The sequence below is a fragment of the Homarus americanus genome, unplaced genomic scaffold, assembly GCF_018991925.1.
Source record: "Homarus americanus isolate GMGI-L3 unplaced genomic scaffold, GMGI_Hamer_2.0 scaffold32929, whole genome shotgun sequence".
NCBI lineage: Eukaryota > Metazoa > Arthropoda > Malacostraca > Decapoda > Nephropidae > Homarus > Homarus americanus.
In genome coordinates, this window is record NW_024737097.1 from 11,566,871 (window position 1) to 11,591,769 (window position 24,899).

Genomic DNA, 24,899 nt, shown 5'->3' on the forward strand with positions numbered 1-24,899 from the left:
TCCCCCAGCTTAATGAAGTACACTTTCACAGCTGGCCAGCACTGTATCAGTCTCTCAATTGCCGGGAAAAAGAGACAACCACCTTGTGCAAACATGGCGGAGAAGAGGGTCATATTCTTGTTCCACAAACTCAAAATACTGTTACAGTTCAGCTACATTTTTAGCGCTATATGAGAATTCATTGAATATTTTGATGATAAAGTGTTTCCACATCATATGACAGTTTTACATGCATGTCTTGCAGTAACAATTAGCTTTCAAAAGTTGTGGATTTTTTCTCTAAGCTTTGTAAATACAGAATTGTAAGGGCCTAGGACTTAGGGATAGAAATCCCTTACCAGGCTAATCAGGATCTTAATAAAGGAAAGTCAAGGACCATGGTTTTCCGAGGAATAACAAACAACCGTTAGAGATTGGCATCTCTTTACTATAAAAATATAACACAAAACTCTGACACCACTCAACAAACATCAAATAATTACGGGAGTCAAACAATTAATGGAAGCAACAATTAAAGGAATCAAACAAATAATAGAATCGAACAATAAAGGGGAGTCAGCAATTAATGGAATCAAACAATGAACAAATATTTCCTACGGCAGTGGCCCTGGGGGAAGGTTCTGGAACGCGGTGATGCACACTCAGGGCAGGGAAGCGTCCACTTCGCTCCACACTCAGCAACGTCTTGAAAAGGCAGGAGAACACCGGGGCACCGACGGAATGTGATGAACTGATGGTCGTGGTATGCGGTAGTGGTAGATGACCAGAGAGTTGGCAGTTGATAGGTGAAGGTCTGGGAACACAGCCCACGAGTCCAGGACCTATGATGAGATCACAGCCAGAATTTGACGGACAGCAGGGTAGCTAGATACTGACGGTATGGCGGCTGGGTTGAATCTGCCGGCGGCGGAGAGGGTTGCTGACGTTATCACCTCCGTCCAACCACCCCAAGTGTCGTCTGCACCAGCAAACGAGCGAGTTAGCAGCGGTAACTAGCCGGAGGATCGTTGCCCTTACAAGAATAATGTCTTCCATAATTAACTGAAGCATTATCAGCTCCATAAGCAACTACGTACTGCTGCTCCCAGACTTACGACAGGGTTAGGGACCCAAATCCAGGTCATAAGTCGAAAATGCTTAAATAATACCGGTACATAGAAAATCTAAAATGAGTGTCTCTTTCTTCTCAGCACCACAAAATTCTCAGTATTAAGCTTGCCAGCCATTTTAAAGTGAATTACAAACGAAAATTTTGTCAGAATACAGCGCAATCACTGACGTTGGGACTCGAAAATACGTAATTTGACAAAATTTTTGTACAACTGAGGCGGTCGTATGTCTGGGTGGTCGTATGTCCGGGTGGTCGTAAGTCGAGTAGGTCGTAAGTCGGGGAGTAGCTGTACATTATTCACATCAATACCAGCTGTTTCAATATTTTCCAATAACTTGAGTGAAATTGCATTAGAGCTCTCATTACTGTCCTCATATACATCTAAAAGTTTATTTTTTAACACCATTTAAGGGATGAAAGTATCTTACAGCTACTGGGAAAAAAAATTATTCCCTTTATCGGATGCATCCGTACTTACGGAGAATGGTTTCACACCATAATCATCATGTACACCTTGCAAGTCATTTATCACAGTTTCAACTGAAGAAGGAAACAGTACACTTTCTAAAATAGCCTCTGCTTTAGTTCTTCCACCTTGAACAAGTTTGGCAATCTTAGAGTCACTGTAAATTATGGGCTGAAGCTTCATCAAGCAGTCCAAAGTTAAGTAACTTTGATGATGTTTAACGGCATGGTACACTTGGGTAACTTCAGAACTATGGCTTTGCGTGTGTCAGGTGAGGATATTTGAGGAAAGAATGTCTCCATTGTGCTACTCTGAGAACCTGCCTTCACATGAGTAACATGACAGGAGCTGTTCAGATGCATCTTCACTACACCAACACCATCATGCTTAATGGTGAATGTACTTTTTTGACACACTTTATACCAAGTGGTTGAATCATCTACCTTACGTAGCCATCCAGTGAATTCATCCTGTTAAGTCCAATTTTCACTAAACCTGCAAAAGAATTTTGCTTGTTTTCCCTTCATGACTGACCCTTGGCTAGCTTCTTGATCTGCCATTGTCTTATAACACATGGAATGGATGGAACTAGGTAGTGGACACTCGGAACAGACCATCCAACGAGTCTGTGTTCAGCCTGTTGCTAACATCAGTCTTTATAAGTTTTACTTGGGAAAATATTCTCCCTACTGCAGCAGAAGTGTTGAAGAACTAATAAACCAATCATGAATCAAAACAGTTTCCTACCCCAATACGTTATATTCTAATAGTACTTATTATTTTTATGTAACCATGAAAGAGTGAGGGAAAGAGAAACAGAAAAAAAGGGATGTTGAACATACCCACAAATAAAGTACATTAATTTGGAGATTCCAAATGCATCAAAAAGAGTAACTCCTGTTGGCAGAATATATCAAGCAAACATCAGCCATGTGGTCGACAGCATAAATTCGATATCCCCTTTCACTTTCGCCACCTTCGCCTATGTTATATGGATGCCTGTGAGAGGCAGTGTTTTAAACTTCAATAATGAAAACACAGCATTTATGTATCATAATGGGTCAAAATCTTCAGGAAAAAATTATTTGTAATAATTATAATAAAAAATACATAATAAATTAAGATTAAAAAAAATAAAATGTATCCGATTTCTCAAAAAAAATTAAAAAAGCATCCAATTTCTGGGAATTTATACCGTTTTTTTTAATTTTGGTCAGCGTTGTAAAAATGTACGCCCCGTGTCAAAGTATCCAGATGATACTTTCGTATTCATTTTGGGAACACTGCCCCCCCCCCCACCCCTGCTCCTGTTCTCAGGATGCACAGGAATCAAACATGTCCACACAGGCAGAGCTGTCAGCTGCACAGAGTTGGTCTCATCCATAACATCCATGTCTGTCTCAACTAATGTTACTGATGTAGTGTGGAAACATGCTAATTACCAGTTACCTTCCATAAGATTCTTAACTTCGGTTAACGAGCAATCCCTCGATTAACGAGTTTTTTACGAGCCGACCTCAACATGTTTTTGCTTGTATTTGGCGGTCCACCAGCTGTAGTATTAGTCCGCCAATACAGTAATCGGTTTTAGGGCTTAAATTCCTTAATATTTTCGTAAATATCAAGAAGTTTATACTATTCAATAATTTTAAAAATTTAATACTAAATTTTTTAGTCATTTTAACAATTATTGAACATAATTGAAGGGAAGGAAACTAGTTTCATGCGCGCCATCCAGCCTGGCAACACACCAAACAGGTTGCCAGTCTCTCTGTCTTTTCAGTGGAAGTAACATCTTGCTTGAGACTCTCTTCAACTAAACGCTTTTTTTCTGTGTTTGCAAGCAAATTAGTGGTCATTTTGAAATTTATTTTACATATTGACAATATATAATGCAGTGCAGTGTTGATTTAAAGAAAATAATCTTGAATTACACCGAGAACTAAAATTTTATGGGTGAAATGGCGCCATGGGGTGACTTCTCTTCCACCCCAATGCCTTCTCTTCTCCCTTCTCCACCCCCATTCTAATTCCCATCATCATCATCATCCAGGAGCCTTCTACATACACACCTCAAAGTAAGTGTACTTTTCTACCATTTTTGTTGAATTCAGGCAATTTTCAGAGAGCTGGAACCAATTACCCAAAAACCCATTGAAACAATGGTTTCGGTTGACAAGTTTTTCGGTTAACCTTCTAGAACGGATTGTGCTCGTTAACCGAGGGACCACTGTATATGATAAACTAAGACAAGTATAATAAGATCAGTGATAATCCAGATATTTCCCTATTCTGACTGGAGACCAGCGACTCCGGCCCAAAACTGGAGACCTGGCAACCCTAATGGTATAAGATGTGCGCAGTAGGTCTACGAGCACAGTGTATCTCAAAAATTGAATACACAGCTGCATACAGAGTTGGAGAAAAATTATTATTTCAGTCACTAGTAGAATATATTATTTTTACAAATATTGTTATACCAGACAGTACTTTATGTAACAGTTCTTCTCAATTATTATACAATACTATGGGCTACTGTATGTGTTATAACAAGAATACGACCCAAAAAAACATCATTTTCATTCCTTCAAACAAAGTACTTGAACTTCTTTGACACACAAATGCAGTCAACACCATGTGATAAGCAGGCCACCTGCGAAGCTTAGTCCACCACTAAGAGGAGTCTCCATCAATTCCACATGGGTGCCTCATCCACACATGGCATAACATATACATTTGCCTCCCAGATGTCAAATAAGGTAAATGAACACCTTTTGGGGGGCCATATATTATAATTTTGCATGATTTTCTACTATTTTTTTTTTGTAAGACTTGAAAACCCATATTTTTCATCAACTACCGGTAATATATGTCTTCCTTTATAAACATAGAGTACTATACTATTCACCCCTTGAGCAATTTTTTTTAATCTTTCTTCACTGATGTATGCCTTAGAGTTGTAAAAACTAAATTCTACTCTCTTGTTTTCTTTAAGCTGACATTATGAAGGAAAACTAGAAAATATGAGGAAAAATAAAAAATACCTTTTTGTCAACAAGCAGAGGGATAAATTTTGCAAACAACAGTGCATTGTGTAAAACTAATTGACTGTTTCCTTCTACCCAACATGGTGACTGTGAACCACTGCTCAAAACTAACATCTTTTTAAGTCATGTATTGTTTCACTCTCTCCTTCAACTTCTCCCTCAGTCTCTGCTAATCCTCTCCTTACTTTACAGTTTTATCCAACTTTTCCATATCTAATTTTTTTCATAAATTCATATGGCAAAAAAAATGACAAAAACTTTTCATTCATAATGAAGACTTTTTGCTTTTTATATTAAACTACAACAGGAAAGCAACTCTATATATTGAAATCAGGTTTAATGAAGCACAGTATATAACAATATATAATAAAGCATTTTATTTACAATTTACAGAGCATTCATAATATTTTACTTACTGTAGCTGACTTATCATATTCATATGACTGCACAGAAAATCAGGATCTCTCAAAAGTTGCACTACAGGTATTTAAGTTGCAATATTTATTTATGCTACACCAACAAATCACAATAACTTGATGGTCATTAGACTCAACTCAAGAAGGTATCAATGAACATGGATACCATGTTTACAAACCCCTACTGTCTTTTAGTTTCTCATACTCATCACGAACCATGCGATGGTATTTAGTAAGGATTGGTCTGTAATAGAATGCCTGAGAATCTCCGCGCTCTGCCATCACTTCACGAACCTTTTTTTCAATTAACCTGTTGTGGAAGAAAAAACAAATCTTATTACTTCTACTGTATACAGTGATATCTCCATTTGCCGGAACTATTGTTGCAGAGCACTTCCGGGAATGAGAGATTTCCAGGTAATGAGACAACTTTCTCAAAGCTGGAAAAAATTCCCTCATCCCCGGAACTTACTGGGTAACGGAAAAATGTTCTCAGAATTTTCAGGAAAACCATTCCCAAAGCTAGAATTTTCCAGAAAATTACGGGTTTGGGAACAATTTTCTGAGAAAATATAAATTCTGGCTATCGGAAAGTTCCGGGTTTGAGGGATTCCAGCTAATAGAGATATTACTTGCACTACTTATATTCTATTACGCGCAGCCCCGAAGTTATGCCCATCCGACTTACGATCACCCACACTTACAAACATGATTCCAATACAGTACAGTCAGTCCCCGACTTACGACGGGGTTAGGGACCAACGACCAGGTCGTAAGTCAAAAATGCAAAAATAATACAGTAGTCCCTTGATTAACAAACACAATTGGTTCCAACTCACAGGAAATGTACATACAAAGTAAAGCCAAAAAATGCATAAAGTCAGAAACACTCCTAAAAATCCCAGAAATCGCCCTTAAATCAAATATATATATACAGTGGTCCCTCGGTTAACGAACACAATTCGTTCCAGAAGGTCGTTCGTTAACCGAAAATTTCGATAACCGAAACCATTGTTTCAATGGGATTTTGGGCAATTGGTTCCGATTTACCGAAAATTACATACAAACTAAAAATAAATGCAGTAAAGTACACTTACTTTGAGGTGTGCATGTAGAAGGCTCCTGGTTGATAATGATGGGAATTAGAAGTGAGGGTGGAGAAGGGAGAAGAGAAGGCAGTGGGGTGGAAGAAAAATCACCCCATGCTTCATGCTGCCATTTCACCCATAAAATTTAAAGTTCACGTGGTGTAATTCAAGATTATTTTCTTTAAATCAACACTGCACTGCACTATACATTGTCAATATGTAAAATAAATTTCAGAATACCAATAATTGTACTGTAAAAACGTAAAAATAGTTTATGTTCAAGAGAGTGAGTCAAGTGGCTGTTTGGCACGCTAAAAACTAGTTCCCTGTACTTCAATTATGTCAAATAATTGCTAAAATTACTAAAAATTGTAATATAAGACTTGGAAAATTATTGAATACTACAGCCTTCTTGATATTTACTCAAATGGTAACGAATTTAAGCCCTAAAACCGATTACTGTATTGGCGGACAAATACTACAGCTGGTGAGCAAGCGAAAACATGATGACACGATTTCGTAAGGATTTCTCGTTAACCGAATTGAAAATTCTTATGGAAGGTAATTCGTTAACCGAGGGATCACTCTCTCTCTGTGGGTGGGTGGGTGGGTGGGTGGGTGGGTGGGTGTGGTGGGTGGTGTGTGTGGGTGTGTGTGTATATATATATATATATATATATATATATATATATATATATATATATATATATATATATATATATATATATATATATATATATATATATATATATATATATATATATATATATATATATATATATATATATATCACAGTGGTCCCTCGGTTAACGAAATTTCGGTTAACGAACTGCCTCCCATAAGATTCTTAAATTCGGTTAACGAACAAAAATTCGGTTAACGAATGTTTTCGCTTGCATTGGCCGGTCAACCAGCTTTAGTATTAGTCCGCTATTACATTAATCGGTTCTAGGGCTTAAATTCCTTACTATTTTAGTAAATATCAATAAGTTTATACTATTCAATAATTTTAAAAGTTTAATATTCAATTTTTTAGTCATTTTAACTATTATTGAACATAATTGAAGGTAAAGTGACTAGTTTAATGCGCGGCATCCAGCCTCTTAACACAGCAAACAGGCGTTAGTCTCTCTCTGTTTTCACTGGAGGTAACATCTTGCTTGAGACTCTCTTCAACTAAACGCTTTTTTTCTGTTTCCAAGCAAATTATTGGTCATTTTGAAATATATTTTCCATATTGACAATATATAATGCAGTGCAGTGTTGATTTAAAGAAAATAATCTTGAAATACACCAAGAGAACTAAAATTTTATGGGTGAAATGGTGCCATGAGGTGACTTCTCTTCCACCCCAATGCCTTCTCTTCTTCCTTCTCCTCCACCCCCATTCTAATTCCCATCATCATCATCCAGGAGCCTTCTACATACACACCTCAAAGTAAGTGAACTTTTCTACCATTTTTGTTAAATTTAGGAAATTTTCGGTGAGCTGGAACCAATTACCCAAAAACCCATTGAAACAATGGTTTCGGTTAACGAACTTTTCGGTTAACGAACAACCTGCTGGAACGGATTGAGTTTCTTAACCGAGGGACCACTGTACAACATTTAACCCTTTAATATATATGAGCAGTAAATAAGTGTTGCTTTCATTTTCTTATTTTGAGTAATGACGATATGTTTTCACATGTGCGCACTTACATACGCGCAGTCTCACATTTTTTTTTTACCATTAATGGTTAGCTACTGTACTTATATTGTTCCATTTATTAACATTAAATAACATTACAGTACAGGTACTTCAAACAACCATATTAATGTTTTTACATTAATTTTACTACAGCTACAATCAGGGTCAGATTTTCTTCAGTTTTATATGTAGAACCAATCAGTCACTGGTTTTGTAAGCTTTAACATAAACAATGCCGGCAGCCGTCTCGTCTCATCGTGTGTTCTAATGTTCCACGTATTATTAATAAATTGTATTGTTAATTTTGCACACACAAACATAAATTCAATAAAAAGAAATTCAGAAACATAAATTATAATATATATGAACAGTAAATAAGTGTTGCTATCATATTCTTACGTAAAGTAATGACGATATGTTTTCAAGTGTGCGCACTTACATACGCGATCTCTCTTTTTTCTTTACCATTATCGTTAGCTACTTCTATTGTTCCATTTATTAACATTAAATAACATTACTTAAAACAACCATATTAATTTTACTACAGCTACAACCAAGGTCTTATTTTCTTCAGTTTTATATGTAGAACCAGTCAGTCACTGGTTTTGTAATCAACAAAAACAATGCTGTGTCATTTCCTTGTGTGTTTTAATATTCTACGTATTATTAATGAATTGTATTGCTCATTTTGCACACATAACCATTAATTCAATAAAAAAGGCATTCAGTAATAAACAATAATGAATCTTTTGTACATAAGAGAAATGACGCTGTTTACACGATTATGCACGTCGTCTGCACGTTGGCGGGCAGTTCAAACGCATCGAAATTCAAGTTTCCCCCGTCAAAAATTTTTTTTGTGTGTGTGTTCCAATAAAATACGTTGAATTAAAAACTCGCAAAATTTGAGAAGCTACTTTTCGACATTTCCTTCAATATGTCTTCAAAGAGACCATGATGCAGAGAAAGTGGTGCTAGTGCTTCCAAGCATAAGCACAAGTCACTATCTATCCAGGAAAAGGGTGAATTTCCATGGTCCGGCACCGGTCAGGTCCCGAGGTTGCCGGACTAGAGAGGTACAACCTGTATTTATTTGTCCTTTAGATTGAGTTTTTGTTTTTTGCTTATAAAATGTCATGGAAGTGACTGGGGAAAATATAATTTACATTGCTGGAATTCTTATAAGAAAGTGATTAATTTGAATATAAACGTCATGTATTTTGCACAAGAGATAAAAATTTTAGTACATAGTACTTTTTAATAATGCATAATTTTTTCAACTGTATTTTTGGGTAGATTTACATAAATTTCTGGGTGTCTCTTTTTCTTCTCAGCACCACGAGAACTCTCACTTTTATGCTTGCCAGCCATTTTAAATGGAATTACAAATGAAAATTTTGTCAGTACACAGCGGAATTTGAATTTTTTTTTGTACGACTGCGGCAGTCGTATGTCTGGGTGGTCGTAAGTCGAGGAGTACCTGTATATTCATCGCAAATTTTTAAAAATAAAGTCCCATTTTTTTACAGTATTTAAATTATTCCATATTGTTTGGCATCAGTATATTTACAGTACATTTATTTACATTATTTGATATGTGTGGGATATTATTGTTGCTTTGTATGGTCAAGGTTGTGCCTCAACTTAACCTAAACTATGGAATTAACAATGTTCTGACTTATGAACAAATCGACTTATGATCAGGATCCAGGAATGTATCCCTGTTGTATGTCAGGGACTGCCTGTATATTTATAATTCATCTTGTACAGTATTGAAAATTTTAACTATAATTATTATTTGCAAGAAATGGTCATACTTTCTTGGTTCAAGGTTTATTGTGAAGGATATGTAAGATAAGGATCTTTCTGCATAAGAATATGTTGGAAGCATAGGAACTATTAATCATTGTCTAATTATGCCCATAAGCTAAGCCCCTTCATGTATAATAAGCTGCAGTAGGTAGTAGGCAGCTATCAAACAGGAAGTTATTACCCCCCTGGAACCTGGGTAGACCCTGCTGCCATAGAGCATCACAGGTTGCTGATCTGACTTTCTGCCTCATTTACACACAATTGCAGGGTCATGACTGTTTCTCTTACTATTTACAACACAACATACATACTGCATATCGTTTCTCACACTTGATTTAAATTTTTATTTTTGTACTTATTTATGGTTATTATTATTATTATTTTATTTTTTATTAAAATTTTTATTTTTATTAATTATTATTATTTTCATTATTATTATTATATTTTCACCCCCAGGCCCTGATGTGGGTCAGTGAACCTGTGCCCGGGTGGGATGATCCCTGTAAAAAAATGGCAGCTTTTCATGCTGCACGGTCTCTTGCAGTCTCTCACCAGATTCCTATCTCTAATGTCATTTCTCACTTCTCCCCATGTCATTCTTGGCCTACCCCTGACTCTCCTCCCCTCCATTTAGGCACCTTTTTAGCCTGCCACTAGGCAGAACTTTGTCAATACAGTAAACCCTCACCAACTTGAACTAATTGGGGGAAAGGTCAGTCCAAGAAGGCCGGAGTCTGACCTAGGTCTGAGATCCGAGGGCAATTAAGTCTGAAAAAGAAGGATGAGTCCAAGTCCAACCAAGGTTCAAGAATCTCAAGGGTAATAGTCTGAGATGAAAGGGAAAGTCTAAATCAAGTACTTTGAGAGATTTCAATATAGAGAACAATATGTAAATACAATCTGGCTGGCAAACTTTTGTAGAACGTTGTTGAGAATACAGTAATCTCCCAGGAACTTTTTAATATCCAGAAAATAAAATTTTGGCATTCCAAGAATGAGAAAAATCTCTGTTCCGAGCCTTAGAATGAATTTCCGAGCAATTACATGTCCCGAGCGCGTGGATGAGTAGGTACGGTGTTTGTGAGGTACAATTGGCTGCTACTGACATTTGACACGAATCTTGGAAAAAAAAAAACATTAATTAAAAAAATTATCTTGCCAATTAATGAGGGCCATTTGTTATTTTGGTGGTGCTTCCTGCTTTGGCTGCAGAGTTTCAAAGTGGAAGATTTGTCATCCACAAGACAAAAAATGTCTCATCTGGCCATTGCCTTTGATCAAGGGGAGGAGCAGAATATTGGACATCTGAAAGGCAGTAGTGGAGCCATTGGCCTGACAGAGAATCAAACAGCATTCAGAATACAGTATAGCAAGTGGCTGCCCCTTGGGGAGTTTGAAGGCAATCTTCGTTATTCGAGGCTTTACTGTATTCATAATACAGTAGAATGTCGATTTAAAGCGATTCAATTTAAGATTATTGATTTATAGCAACACCCACTGTAGGTTATGTATCTAAGCTACTGTGCCGAGTAGCAACCCTGTACATAAGCTACTGTGCCGAGTAGCAACCCTGTACATAAGCTACTGTGCCGAGTAGCAACCCTGTACGCCAGTAGCAACCCTGTACATAAGCTACTGTGCCGAGTAGCAACCCTGTAGCAACCCCTGTACATAAGCTACTGTGCCGAGTAGCAACCCTGTACATAAGCTACTGTGCCGAGTAGCAACCCTGTACATAAGCTACTGTGCCGAGTAGCAACCCTGTACATAAGCTACTGTGCCGAGTAGCATTTATATATATAATCACGTGGCAACATTGCCCCGAGGCTGCCATATGGCAAGGCAGCCCCAGTCTGACTGTGTGAGCCGTGCATGGCACACGCGAGTCACCACTTGTATTTCTCTCATCCATAATAAACGGACTCAGTGTTTCCCTAGCCATCACTGCATTCTTCAGGGCACACTAGTAACTTTCATGGCGCAGTGAGTAGGATCTGTGGACTTACAAAGTGTGTGAACAATGCCGACAGTTACGTCTGCCGGTGATGCGCGTCGACTCATAGTGTGTTGTGTTGTGTTGCGCTGTGTTTTGCCGCGATGTGCAGTGTTGGGCCGTCACAGTGCGTTTTAGTGACGGTGGCAGTGTTAGTGTCAATGTATTAGTGTGTGTCTAGAGCTGAGTTGAGCATTGGCCTGTTTTTTGTGGTACCCACGGAGCACGCAGGCGCACACCCTTCTCGTGCGACATCCGGGGGACACTGACGGTCTTGCCGGACCACGCTCCCCCCGCTCTCTCAGACACACACACGCACGCACTCACTCACGGACAGAACAGTGGACCATATGCGTGATTTTTGCGCTGTTTATGTCATATATATGTGGTTCGAGCTGTTGAGGCGCCACTTTATATATTAAACAGTGCAGTCCACGCACACACAAAGATGGGAGGTAAGAAGGGACGTCAAGATGGGAGACACGACTCCCCAACATCTTCCCCCTCCACCGGGCGCAGACTCTCATCCTCCACCTCCAGTGACGGACATCGCCACAATTCTGAAGTGGATGGACGACCGGGACGAGAGACGCAGAGAGATGGAACTTCAGAGTGAGGAGACACGAAGAGAGGAGGAAAAGTTGCGTTTTGAGGTGCTATTGGCGACCCTGGCGCTAACCCACCCTCCCTCACTTGCAGGTAGTGCGCTTCAAGGCGCCAGTACACTCCCTCCTCCACCACACCAGCGTCCTCCAGGTACTCTTGCTACCCCAACAGCTCCCAAGGCATCTGTTCAACCCCCACCCGCCCTCTCACCAGATGTCACGTTTCAGCTTTTTCGTGAGTGGAGGCGGCGTTGGACAGATTACTCCACGATGGTGGACCTTGACAGTATGCCTCCAAACAAACAGCTCATCCAACTGCGGATGTGTTTGTCGCTGGAGACCCAGAGAGTTTTGGAGCACACGTTGCACGTGCCTCCCGACTCTACCTCTTCAGTGACGGATGTGCTCGACCTTTTACAGGAGCATGTTAAGGGTCGGAACAACGAGGCTTTGCGTCGCCGTGCCTTTACCAGCTGCAAGCAGGCGGAGAACGAATCCTTTGACGACTTTTTTGTACGTTTGAAGAGTTTGTCTGAGGAGATCGACGTCTGCAAGGCGCACAGCCGGGAATGTGAGGAAGCCTGGATCAAGCACGGGATCTTGACAGGTGTCAGGCACGAAGAGTTGATGCAGCGACTCATCCCCCTGGACGCTTCCTCCACACTCCAGGTGGTAGTGACTGAATGTCGGTCATACGAGGCCACCAAGTCCGCCACCTCTGCCTTACGGGCCCCACCTGCTGTGAGAGCTATCTCACAATACAAGAAGGATAAGAAGGCGGCCAACAACGCGAAGGCTGCCACACGTTCTTCCACGCCTCCGCCTAGTGCTTCCTGTGGCAGCTGTGGAAAGCAGCACAGCCCCAAGACTTGCCCGGCCGCCGACGCACTGTGTCGTGGATGTGACCGTAGGGGCCACTGGTCTAACACAGACAGGTGCCCTGCACGAGGCCACAAGTGTCAGGCCTGTGGTCGCTATGGACACTACGACAAGTGCTGCCGCCAACCCAAGCCCAAAAGCCCGAGACGAGGAGGACAGCAGCGCACTTCCCTCGGGGTGGTTCGCACGCAGCCCCCTCCAGATGGCCCACGCAGCCCCAAGCAGCAGCGGAGTCACATCAGGAGGGTGGAATCGACCACACGCCCCAGGGCTACCCCTTCCCCTACTATCCGCGTCGCCGTCACACACGGTGATGTGTCGGGTCACATCGAGGTGATACCGGACACCGGCGCCGATACTACGGTGATTGGGTTGAAGCACCTCCAGAAACTGGGCCTCACCAAACGCGGCCTGGGACCACCGCCGCAGCTGCAGTACTACAATGCGGACGGTTCCCAGATGCCGGACGCTGTGGGCTCCTTTCAAGCAGAGATCACCTACGGCGACAGGTCGTGTCACGGATGGATCGACGTGCAGCCTACTCTCGCTACACCCTTGTTGTCGTGGGAGCACTGCAAGGAGTTAGGCGTGGTGCCCAGAGACTTTCCCGAGCAGATCCCAGCTGCTCGTTACACCGCCAGCAGGGTGCGTGAGTCGACGAGCGACGCGCCTGGCGCTGCCACACAGAGCTGCCCAGAACCCGCGTCCACTCCCTCCCCGCCTCCACCCAAGTCACGGCTGCTTCCTCTTCACAGCGAGACGTCTCCTTCAGCCGCAAGGGCCTACTTCCTGAAGGAGTACTCGGATGTGCTGGTGACGAAGGAGGCCCTACGGACCGCGCCACTGAAGGCTATGGCGGGTCCGCCTATGAGGATACACCTGCGGGAAGATGCACAGCCGTTTGCCATACACACTCCCCGGTTGATTCCTCTCGCCTTCAGGGATTCAGTCAAGAAGGAACTGGATTCCATGGTGGCCCAGGGTGTCATCGTACCCGTTGGTGACGACCCATCCCCTTGGTGCCACCCTCTAGTCGCTGTGGCTAAGACTAACGGTGGAGTGCGGATTACTACCGACTTGTCTAAGCTTAACAGCCAGGTGTCCCGTCCCGCCCACCCTTCACCCACACCTTTTGCAGCTATACGGAGTGTGGATCCGAAGGTACGGCACTTCTCAACGATGGACGCCCTCTGTGGTTACTGGCAGATCCCACTGAAGAAGGAGGATCAGCCACTGACCACTTTCATCACGCCTTACGGACGCTTCCGCTACTGCCGTGGCCCTATGGGATTCGCTGCTACGGGGGACGCCTTCTGTCTCCGTGGTGACATGGCACTTCAAGGCGTGACCAACTGCGTGAAGGTAGTGGACGACGTCCTCCTCTACGATGAGGACTACCTGACGCATCTTCGCCGCATCGACGAGGTACTGACCAGGTGTAGGACGCACGGCATCACTCTGAATGCCGAGAAGTTCGTCTTGGCCGCACCTGCAGTGTCTTTCTGCAGCTACCGACTCTCAAGGGATGGCATTGCTGCGGACCCGGAGAAAGTTCGCGCCATAGCGGACTTTGCGAAACCTGCCAACCTTACGGATCTCAGGTCTTTCATGGGCCTGGTGAACCAGCTGGCAGAATTTTCCCCTGACGTCTCCGCCGCTGCCGGGCCTCTCCGCCCCCTGATGAGCCCCAAGAGGACGTTCACGTGGACCCCTGACCACGACCTCGCCTTTCATAAGGTGAAGGAGGCCCTGTCAAGTCCACCTATCCTCGCTACTTTCGACCCAGCGCTCCCCACCGTCCTCCAGACAGACGCCTCGCGCCTGTACGGGGTTGGTTACGCCCTTCTCCAGGATCACGGTGGAGGAAAGTACCGGCTCGTACAGTGTGGCTCTCGCTTCCTCACCGATGCTGAGTCTCGCTACGCTACCATCGAGCTGGAGCTGCTGGCAGTGGTATGGGCCTTATCGAAGTGCAAGTTCTACTTGATTGGCCTACAGCACTTTGACCTCATCACAGACCACAGGCCCTTGGTCCCCATTCTTAACCACTATTCGCTGGACGCCATCGAGAATCCCCGCCTCCAGCGCCTGAAGGAGAAGATTTTGGCCTTCGTCTTCACTGCGGCTTGGCGCGCAGGTAAGGAGTTGTGCATCCCGGATGCCCTCTCCCGCTCCCCAGTCAGCCGCCCTACACCTGAAGACGAGATGCTCAGCACCGAGGCCGGTTTCTCCGTCAGCAACATCGTCACCTTGCAGGCCGTACAGTCCCTCGCCAGCACCCAGGCCTCAGTGTCGCCACCCGACAGCGATCTGGCCCTTGAGGAACTACGGACCGCGGCACGCGACGACCCCTCCTACACTCAGCTCTTGGAGCCATGAAAGTTACTAGTGTGCCCTGAAGAATGCAGTGATGGCTAGGGAAACACTGAGTAACACTGAGTCCGTTTATTATGGATGAGAGAAATACAAGTGGTGACTCGCGTGTGCCATGCACGGCTCACACAGTCAGACTGGGGCTGCCTTGCCATATGGCAGCCTCGGGGCAATGTTGCCACATAACACGTGCAGTGTTGCCACGTGATTATATATATAAATGCTACTCGGCACAGTAGCTTATGTACAGGGTTGCTACTCGGCACAGTAGCTTATGTACAGGGTTGCTACTCGGCACAGTAGCTTAGATACATAACCTACACCCACAATTAAGGACAATGTTTTAATTTAAAGAGAATGTTTCCTATTTTGCACGAGTCTATCTGCCGCATTATATTTTAAAATTCACGCCTAATGTTTCTCTGGGCATGCTACAGTGTCCTAAGGGCAAAGCTGTACTGTACATGTACTCAATATAATGTACTAAATGATTCCTAAAAAAAATTTATAGTACAAACTATAGCATGATTATATTCAAATTAATCACTATCTTATACGAATTCCAGCAATGTTAATTATATTCTCCCAGGTCAGTTCAGTGACATTTTATAAGAGAAAAACATAGTCACTCTTAAGGACAGATAAATAAATAAGCACTAGACCTTGGCATCAACTGTCAAACATATCACCTCACCTCACCTCCCCCCCCCCCACAATCTTTCCAGCCAGTAAACAGACCATTTTGCATCCCTTAATTTTAGCTGTGTTGATTTATGAGTGTTTGTTTTAACATAATACTACAAAAACCAATGTTTTGTTTATTCTAGAAGATGGGCTGAGGTGCATCTGGGTAAACTGTCAGTCTTTTTAGTATTTTGTGTTTCTCTCAAGTACCAAACTAAATTATTCCATTGAAACAACACTTCAATTTAGTGGCAACCGAGATCATCCGAGTCTGGCGCCTGAACTTCACATGAACCCTCGCAGGGTAGTGCCTCAGTGTTACCGATAACACCAGATGGTATAGTAAAATCCTCTACAACTGGCAATGGGCCCGCATTTAAACCTGGACTGAAGTGGATTCCACGTGCAGTTCCTTGTTACGGCCTACGATATTTGGATATCATGGTACCACGTATTTAATGTGACCTTTCTCTATTTTTATTTTGCTCTGTATAGTTAACCATTTGTTGCAGGATTATGTTTTGTTTGTACTAATCTTAAGCTTTAATCTACCTTGCAGTAGATTTTTGTTGGGGGAGCTGTGTAAGGGCTGTAATGAGCGGGTAGGCTGTCTGCCGCTCGTTTGCTTGTTAGCGGCCCCACTAGGAGAGGAGATGGAGGTGAGCAGGCCGCTGCTGCCTCATCGCCGGGGAAGCACGATCCAGCCTTCACCACAGCAGTTACTTCACCCTGCTGTTCTATTCCAACTATAGTTGTGTACTCATTTGAGGTTCCTGGGGCTCGTGGGCTGATTCCCCAGTCATTCACTCTTCGACTGTCAACTCCAGTCACCTACTATTGCCACAGCTGCCACGTGATCACCACTTCCTCCACGCTCTATCCACCGTTAGTGCCCTGGCTTCTCTCTTGTGTGACAGTTTCACCCGACACCACCTTGCTTGTTACAGCGTATCCTGCTAAAAATTTCTGCAGCCAGCCCCTGCTTGCTTGAAAAACATGCTTATCTTTGTCATCACAGGAAGCTTCTTTTTGTAGAAATCTTCCATCCACAAAAATACCCCCTTATCCATTGTTTGCAGAAATTGGTCCTTTTGAACCCTTACAATATGACTCACAGATCTTGAGGACGCTTTACTAAATGCTTTCATCACATCAGCGCGAACCTTATACACAGACCGTACGGTTGACTCATTGGCATCATATTCCCATCCCACAGCAACGAATGTAGTACCATTACTTACACTTTTTTATTATATTTATCTTTCCCTGCAGAGAATACACGTCTTCATCACTTGGCTGGATCTGGAACCCTAACACTCTTCTTGTTAACCTTAGACCCCAGGTGACGTTCCAGTATGTTCAACCGGCTCGCCCCGGGTGATGTTCCAGAACACGCACCTTTTCCCGCCACTGTTTAAATTTCCAGCGCGGGTTATCAGGTTCCCTTGTGACTACAGGCATCCCACGCGATACGGAAGGGTTGCGTCCCTGGAAAATTGACTGTATCGCGAAATTCCGTAACGCAAAACCTATTTTCCCATTGATTTCCATTATAAAACTGGAGATGCGTTCCTAAAGAATTTTTTTCGGCCCCAAAAAAGTAATTCAAGCACTTTTATGAATGAAAATAAACATTTATAAGCACATACAATACAGTACATTATATAATTTATGATATACCTTCTTAAAACATCAAGCTTAATATCCAATGTAATGCCTTTACGGCTTCTTTTGCGGTCACTTCCACCTGATGGCCTCTTTCCAGTCATCTTGATAAGGGTAATGCACTGTACTATACTTACTGTATGTTTGTAACTATTAAATCCAACTGCTGGGGCGAGAAACATGCGCGCACACTGGATGTAAACAATGGAGTGACTCTTGGCGGTAGCAAACACCAAGAAATCGCAAAATTATTGGTCATAATTTACAAATTCCATAAGAGAGAAATTCCGCAACCCGGGGTTCTGTTATAAAAGTATTTATTTGTGGAATTATTATTTTATGTATTACTTGGTCTACCAAACACAAAGACAGCCAGACAAACAGCCTTTTTATAAAAAATAATGCCCAAAAAAATTCAAAATGAATTATTTATAGGAGATATGTATTATGATCAGTAAATATAAACATTATTGGCCACTTCGGACACAAAGAAAAGCTAAAAATAGCCCTCTTATCTCCCTCCCTCTTACTCACAAGGAAGCTTCTTGGTAAATAACTTTTGTTTGTTTATTTTCATTGTTTGTGTAGCTTTTAGTTTAGTATTAATAAATGATAATGCTATGATTATGTTGTAAATTTATTTATTTGTGGAATTATTATTCTGATAATTATCAGGTACCAGCATGACCTTTATCCTCCCTCGGAACATGGGAGGAGCATGGGTAGACCCAGGGCAGTCAGTAACCATTCGCCAGTGATCATGGAGAGAAACCCCTCAACTTCTCGTGCCCACCCCCCCTCCCCCATCCTCTTCACTGATAATTATTATACCTCTCCTGCCCTGGCCAAATTCCAACTTGAACATGACACCAGTTCTTGTGGGACAGTACATAAGAACCGGAAACCCTGGCCTTGTTTATTGGTAAACCTGCCCAAGGAGAAATCCAGCAATAGCAAGCAGACAAGATGCTTGTAATACGCTGGCAAGATAAGCGTACTGTACAGATGCTGTCAACCGTTCACAAGGGTGAAATATTTGACAGTGGAATAAGGGACTGGACCTAAAGAGAGGTAATGAAAAAACCTGACGCTGTCGTGGACTACAATGTCAACATGCGCCTCGTAGACAAGAGTGACATGCAGGTTGGCGCAATTGAGTGTTTCAGGAAATATCTCAAGTGGTACAAGAAGATGTCCCTACACCTCTTGGACATCACCATCCTGAATGCATACAACTTGTACCTAGTAAAAACCTGGAAAAAACCCTCTCTCAAGGTTTATCAGAAGCAAGTGATATTGCAACTCCTGGAGAAATATGGCACCATAGTGACAACTGTACCACGACGTCACAGCCAAGCAGGCCTACCTGACAGACTGCTTGCACATGACTTGGTTGTTCGTCACAACATGGACTTCCTACCGACTGGTCCAGGTGGTCTTAAGGGGCAAAGGCAGTGTTAAGTCTGTGCTAACACCACAAAGCGCGCAGCTAAGCGTAAGGACATGATGACGTGGTGCAAGGAGTGTGACGGTGGTCTCTGTCCACCTTGCTTCTTGGAGTACCACTCTAAGAAAAAATTCTAGAACAATGTGACACAAGCGTGTAAATAGTGCTGTAGTAGTATAAGCGTATTTGTAAGGAACAAAGTGACATATTTGTGGAAAAAGTACACAGTTGTATGCATTCACTCGTCACTACCCACGGGCGCTGGCAGACAGCTAGCTAATCGTCAGGGTGGCACCAACACCAACTATCACCACCACCTCACCTCCTACGTGCGGTCGGGGGGAAGCTTCTTGGTAAGTAACTTCTTTTGTTTGTTTATTTACCAGTGTTTGTCCTTTTTATAATGTTGTATCAAAGTAATATTACTAAAAGTAGTGTAGTATAGTACAGGTATTACTGGATAATAATGGTATGATAATGTTATGAATGTACAGTATTTATTTGTGGAATTATTATTCCGATAATTATTTATTTGATTTACTTGCTCTACCAAACACAAAGACAACCAGACAGTCTGGCGACAGACTGGGTGTGTCTCGCCGAACAGTCTTTATGAAAAGTAATGCAAATAAAATAATTTCTAAATTAATTATTTATAGGAAATAAGAATTTTTATCAGTAAAAATATGTATTTTTGGCCATCTTGGACACATAGGAGACGAGAAAGACCCCTAATGCATAGTGACCACGAGCTGCTCCCTGTAAGAAAACCCACCTTTCTCCTTATTTCACTCGTCACTGAAGGACAATATATAGTTTTTTGACGTCTTCATTGTTTTATCATTTATTGTATAAAGGTACTGCTCTTGCCTTCGCAAGCGAGATGTCACGGGTTCGATTCCCGGGCCGGTGGAAGTTGTTTGGACATATTTCCTAGGCCCCCATTAGTCCCTGATCACCCAGCAGTAAAGTAGGTACCTGGTGTAAATCGAAAGTTGCGAATTCGTATTCAGGGACAAGTTGTTGGAGCTTCCAATAACTTGATGACATAAACCATTTACTCTTCAGGCTTCTATGCCCTTGACTCTTCAGGCTTCTATGCCCTTAACTCATGAGACATAAAGGCAAGCATGAACTTAGCATGCTTCCCTGTTGGGCACTGTAAACGCTTCTGCGCTTCACCTTACACAAGGATGTAGGGGAGTGCCCAATAAATAATAATAACAAAAATAAAAATAATTGTATAAGGGTTAAAATTTATTTTTAGAAAAATTGATTTCCCCATTTTACCCCATGTGTGAGGCAGGCGGGGATGGGGGTACGGCTAGCGCCACCCTAGCCAAGGGCGAAGGGGTTAACAGGTATCATGGTAGAGAGTAGGTAAAAGTTACAAAAAATTGCACCAAAAACAAGCAAGGCACAGAAAACCATCTGCAAACATCAACCAAAAACCACAGGGAAACAAATATAATCGCTGGAAGCTGGCGCCACAAGCCGTGCTGCCATCTCTTGACAGTCGCTGTTACTGCGGTTACTCTCTCGGACCCGCCACTGTCTCGTGTGTCCCATGATAATTCCGCGATAACCCAGATCAATCAGTGACAAGCATACACATGGTCGCAATTAAGGATACAATGATAAGCCAGATCGGCAAATATCGTGTCCCATGATTATGGAGGATACATGTAAATGATTTTGTTTTCACAGTTTATACAGTATGCCTACATATTTAAGTGTTAATGTTACAGTGTACAGTTAAAGCTACTTTTAGGGGTGAACCTAGTGATCGGAATAATCTTCACAGGCAGTTAGAGGGTTTACTTTACATTTTAGGCATAGCTCTCCAAATTCCAGAAAAAACCCAATATGGGAACCCCCAGGTCCCAAGTATGTGTGTTTAATGATTATCTATGGAAGGGTCACTTACAGCTTATGGATAACCTCCAGAAATGGAACCCATCCATAACCCGGGGAGTGTCCATATGTTTTATACAAGGTTTCTTTACGAACTGTATCAACCACTCAGAATGGTAGGTATGCCTGGTTGCAATAATACATGTTGCTCTTCTTTATAATATTTATGGATGAAAAGAAGTAATTTAATTTACATTAAAACTTCCTCAGAGAGCAATGATCAGATTTCTTGTTCAGTTTGTCATGTTGTATGACACCTAGTGCGTTCGAGAAATATTTTTGAGAATTGTACACACAATTATGGTCCTTCTGAATTTTATAGGAAGTGAATTTCAGTTCAGCTAATTACAATCTAAAACCCTTATAAACCCATCATTACATTTCTTTATCACATGTTTATTAACATTAAGATGTCACACCCTCTACTGCATTACAAGTCACCAAAACATGGAGAGAGAGAGAAACAAAAATCTCTCTCTCTCTCTCTCTCTCTCTCTCTCTCTCTCTCTCTCTCTCTCTCTCTCTCTCTCTCTCTCTCTCTCTCTCTCTCTCTCTCTCTCTCTCTCTCTCTCTCTCTCTCTCTCTCTCTCTCTCTCTCTCTCTCTCTCTCTCTCTCTCTCTCTCTCTCTCTCTCTCTCTCTCTCTCTCTCTCTCTCTCTCTCTCTCTCTCTCTCTCTCTCTCTCTCTCTCTCTCTCTCTCTCTCTCTCTCTCTCTCTCTCTCTCTCTCTCTCTCTCTCTCTCTCTCTCTCTCTCTCTCTCTCTCTCTCTCTCTCTCTCTCTCTCTCTCTCTCTCTCTCTCTCTCTCTCTCTCTCTCTCTCTCTCTCTCTCTCTCTCTCTCTCTCTCTCTCTCTCTCTCTCTCTCTCTCTCTCTCTCTCTCTCTCTCTCTCTCTCTCTCTCTCTCTCTCTCTCTCTCTCTCTCTCTCTCTCTCTCTCTCTCTCTCTCTCTCTCTCTCTCTCTCTCTCTCTCTCTCTCTCTCTCTTTCAGAATACAGGGTATATTGTTGCCTTTAAATAATGCCACTGTACTTCCCTCCAGATAAAATTATACAATTGCATAAGCAATAAAATTAAATCTAATAATACTACAGAGACCTACAATCTTACCTCATCTGTTTCTTTTCATTTTCTTCATACATAAAGTGAAGGTACTTCTCATAATCTTGTTGATGGCTGGGGGTAAGATACCTTGCAAAGAATCGGGAGATTGGGTGCTGTAAGATATAATAACATGTGTCAGTCTTATCCAACACTATACAGGATTGATTGTTTGTGGTAAATACATTCCTGGCAATGCAACAGTATACGTCACATGTCAACGACTCAAAAAAAGCTTTAAAGACTAAAATCAAATAATGAAAGGTAAAAAACATAAGTAATAAATAACATAGAACTTTCGTGTAAACCATTTAAACGTTAATAGATAAAACTCATAGCTTGTGTAGGTCGGTTCCTCCACGAAAGAGAGGACATCCCCTCCCACACTACCCTCCCCAGCACCAAAGAGAGACGGTAAGACCAGTTGCCCCCCCCCCCCCACTGGGAGTGGTGCTTACAACGAAGATCTCTAAGAGTGGTTCACTGCACCAGGATGTGTCAAACAGTTGATGGGACCAGGCAGTCATCACAATAGGGGGGGGAGGGGGGGGGTCCTCTACATATAATAATAAAAAAATAAAAGTATTTGGCCAATACAGAGGTGGGCCAAAACAGTTTCCTGGCAGCGTGAGTCTCTGATATCGTGGATGTCGCAGAGCTTGTTTGCTCCGACAGCATCCTACCTGCATTGCCAACTCAAGTGGATGGCAGCTCTTATTACTGGCTTCATATCAAAGGAAAGTAGAGGGGAATAATGTGCCACAGGCAAAAAGCACCTGCTTTTGCCACAGCATCAGCATGTTCATTCCCCTTCTCCCCCATATGGGCCAGAACCCATAAAAAATTTTAAAATATCTACAACTAAGGAGAGGGAGATAAGACACTAGCTAAGGCCTGGAGAGTGCTACGAGAATCACTAAAAATTTTAAAATTGCTTTGAGGTTGGGTAAAAATAATTTTGAAGGTAAGTAAAATACCCAAAAGCTCTACAGTAAAAATAGATGCCAAGCAGGGAGACTAACGTCCCAACAGAATTTGGGAAAGTCCACCCCAAAACCCACCCAACCCCTGCATCTGACTTAGAGCCATTGGTGTAAACAGGGATGGTCCCACTGAGAGGAGGCATGCTCTAATAAAAGAGAATGAACCACACAGGGTAGCAGTAAGTCCTTCCTTACATTAAAATACTGACAAACTTAAACTTTAGGGTGAATCCAAAGAGTGGCACTAGGGAACCACATGATGCATACCTGAATAGGAGGAAGACTAAGAATATTCACAACCTCGCCTACCCTGAAGCAGAAAGGTCATGGGAGACTTGAATGCCGAGTCTAGTGTGGGGACAGTCTCGTCAACTACCCAAGAGTTGGTTACAGACTGCGGAAGGTGGAGGCAAACCAACACTGGACTTGAAGATACTGACGTTGAAGATCAAGGGGTAGCTCATCAGCATCAACTAGTAGACTTGGGATTGGTGAAGACTTGACGGCACCGGTCATCAGGCGCACCCCAGCATGATGAATAAAGTTCAGTGTATTGAGTCTAGCTTCAGTGGCTGAGGGGTACACCGCACACCCATAATCCAGTTTGGGTCTAATTAGCATGTGGTAAAAGTGTAGCATAGCTCCCCTGTCAGGACCCCGCGACGTTTGCCCCCAAAACTCTCAATAACTTGAGAGCACGCTGGAAAGACTCCTTGAGGTAACGAATATGTGGCTGCCACATAAGCCAATTGTCGAAGATAATACCCAGGAAATGGGTCTCTGTGATACACTGCACACAACAACCATAGAGCAATAGACCAGGATCTAGGTGAACACCTCGAAGGCAGCAGAAATGCACGACAATGGTCATCAAGGGAGGAAATCTGAAACCATGCTCTGTGGTCCGATGTGAAACTTTGTCTAGTGCAAGTTGCACGCGACATTCAGCTACTGACATGTGGGAAGCTGCATACCATATGGCCAAGTCGTCTACACGCAATGAGACTGATACACCCCCTGGAACCACTGTTGCCACACCATTTATTGCAATGACAAATAGTCACACTCAAGACACTGCCCTGGGGAACACCGCCCTCCTGAATATGTGGTGCTGACATTTTGTGGCAATGCAAACCATAGTGAGTGGTGTTGGGGGTGTGTGGGTGGTGTTTGAGGGTGTGTGGGTGGGGTTTGAGGGTGTGTGGGTGGGATTTGAGGGTGTGTGGGTGGTGTTGGGGGTGTGTGGGTGGTGTTTGAGGGTGTGTGGGTGGTGTTTGAGGGTGTGTGGGTGGTGTTTGAGGGTGTGTGGGTGGTGTTGAGGGTGTGTGGGTGGTGTTGGGGTGTGTGTGTGGTGTTGAGGTGTGGGTGGTGTTTGAGGGTGTGTGGGTGGTGTTGGGGTCTGTGGGTGGTGTTGGGGAGTGTGTGGGTGGTGTTTGAGGGTGTGTGGGTGTGGTTGGGAGTGTATGGGTGGTGTTGGGGGTGTGTGGGTGGTGTTGATGTGTGGGTGGTGTTTGAGATTGGGTGGTGGTTGGGGGTTGTGTGGTGTTGAGGTGTGTGGGTGGTGTTGGGGTGTGTGGTGGTGTTGGGGTGGGTGGTGTTGGGGTTGTGTGGGTTGGTGGTTTGGGTTG

The 24,899-nt window shown here is 42.8% G+C and overlaps 1 protein-coding gene across 1 annotated transcript in view; it reads right to left on the reverse strand.

Annotated features, from left to right (window-relative positions):
- Window positions 1–4,978: 4,978 nt before the first annotated feature.
- Window positions 4,979–24,899, reverse strand: part of LOC121873206 (NADH dehydrogenase [ubiquinone] 1 beta subcomplex subunit 5, mitochondrial-like) — a gene marked incomplete at its 5' end in the record, with an annotated part of 28,354 nt that continues 8,433 nt past the window's right edge. The window contains 2 exon segments of the mRNA XM_042376559.1: window positions 4,979–5,350; window positions 22,298–22,404. Coding sequence (XP_042232493.1) covers window positions 5,212–5,350; window positions 22,298–22,404 — 246 coding nt within the window.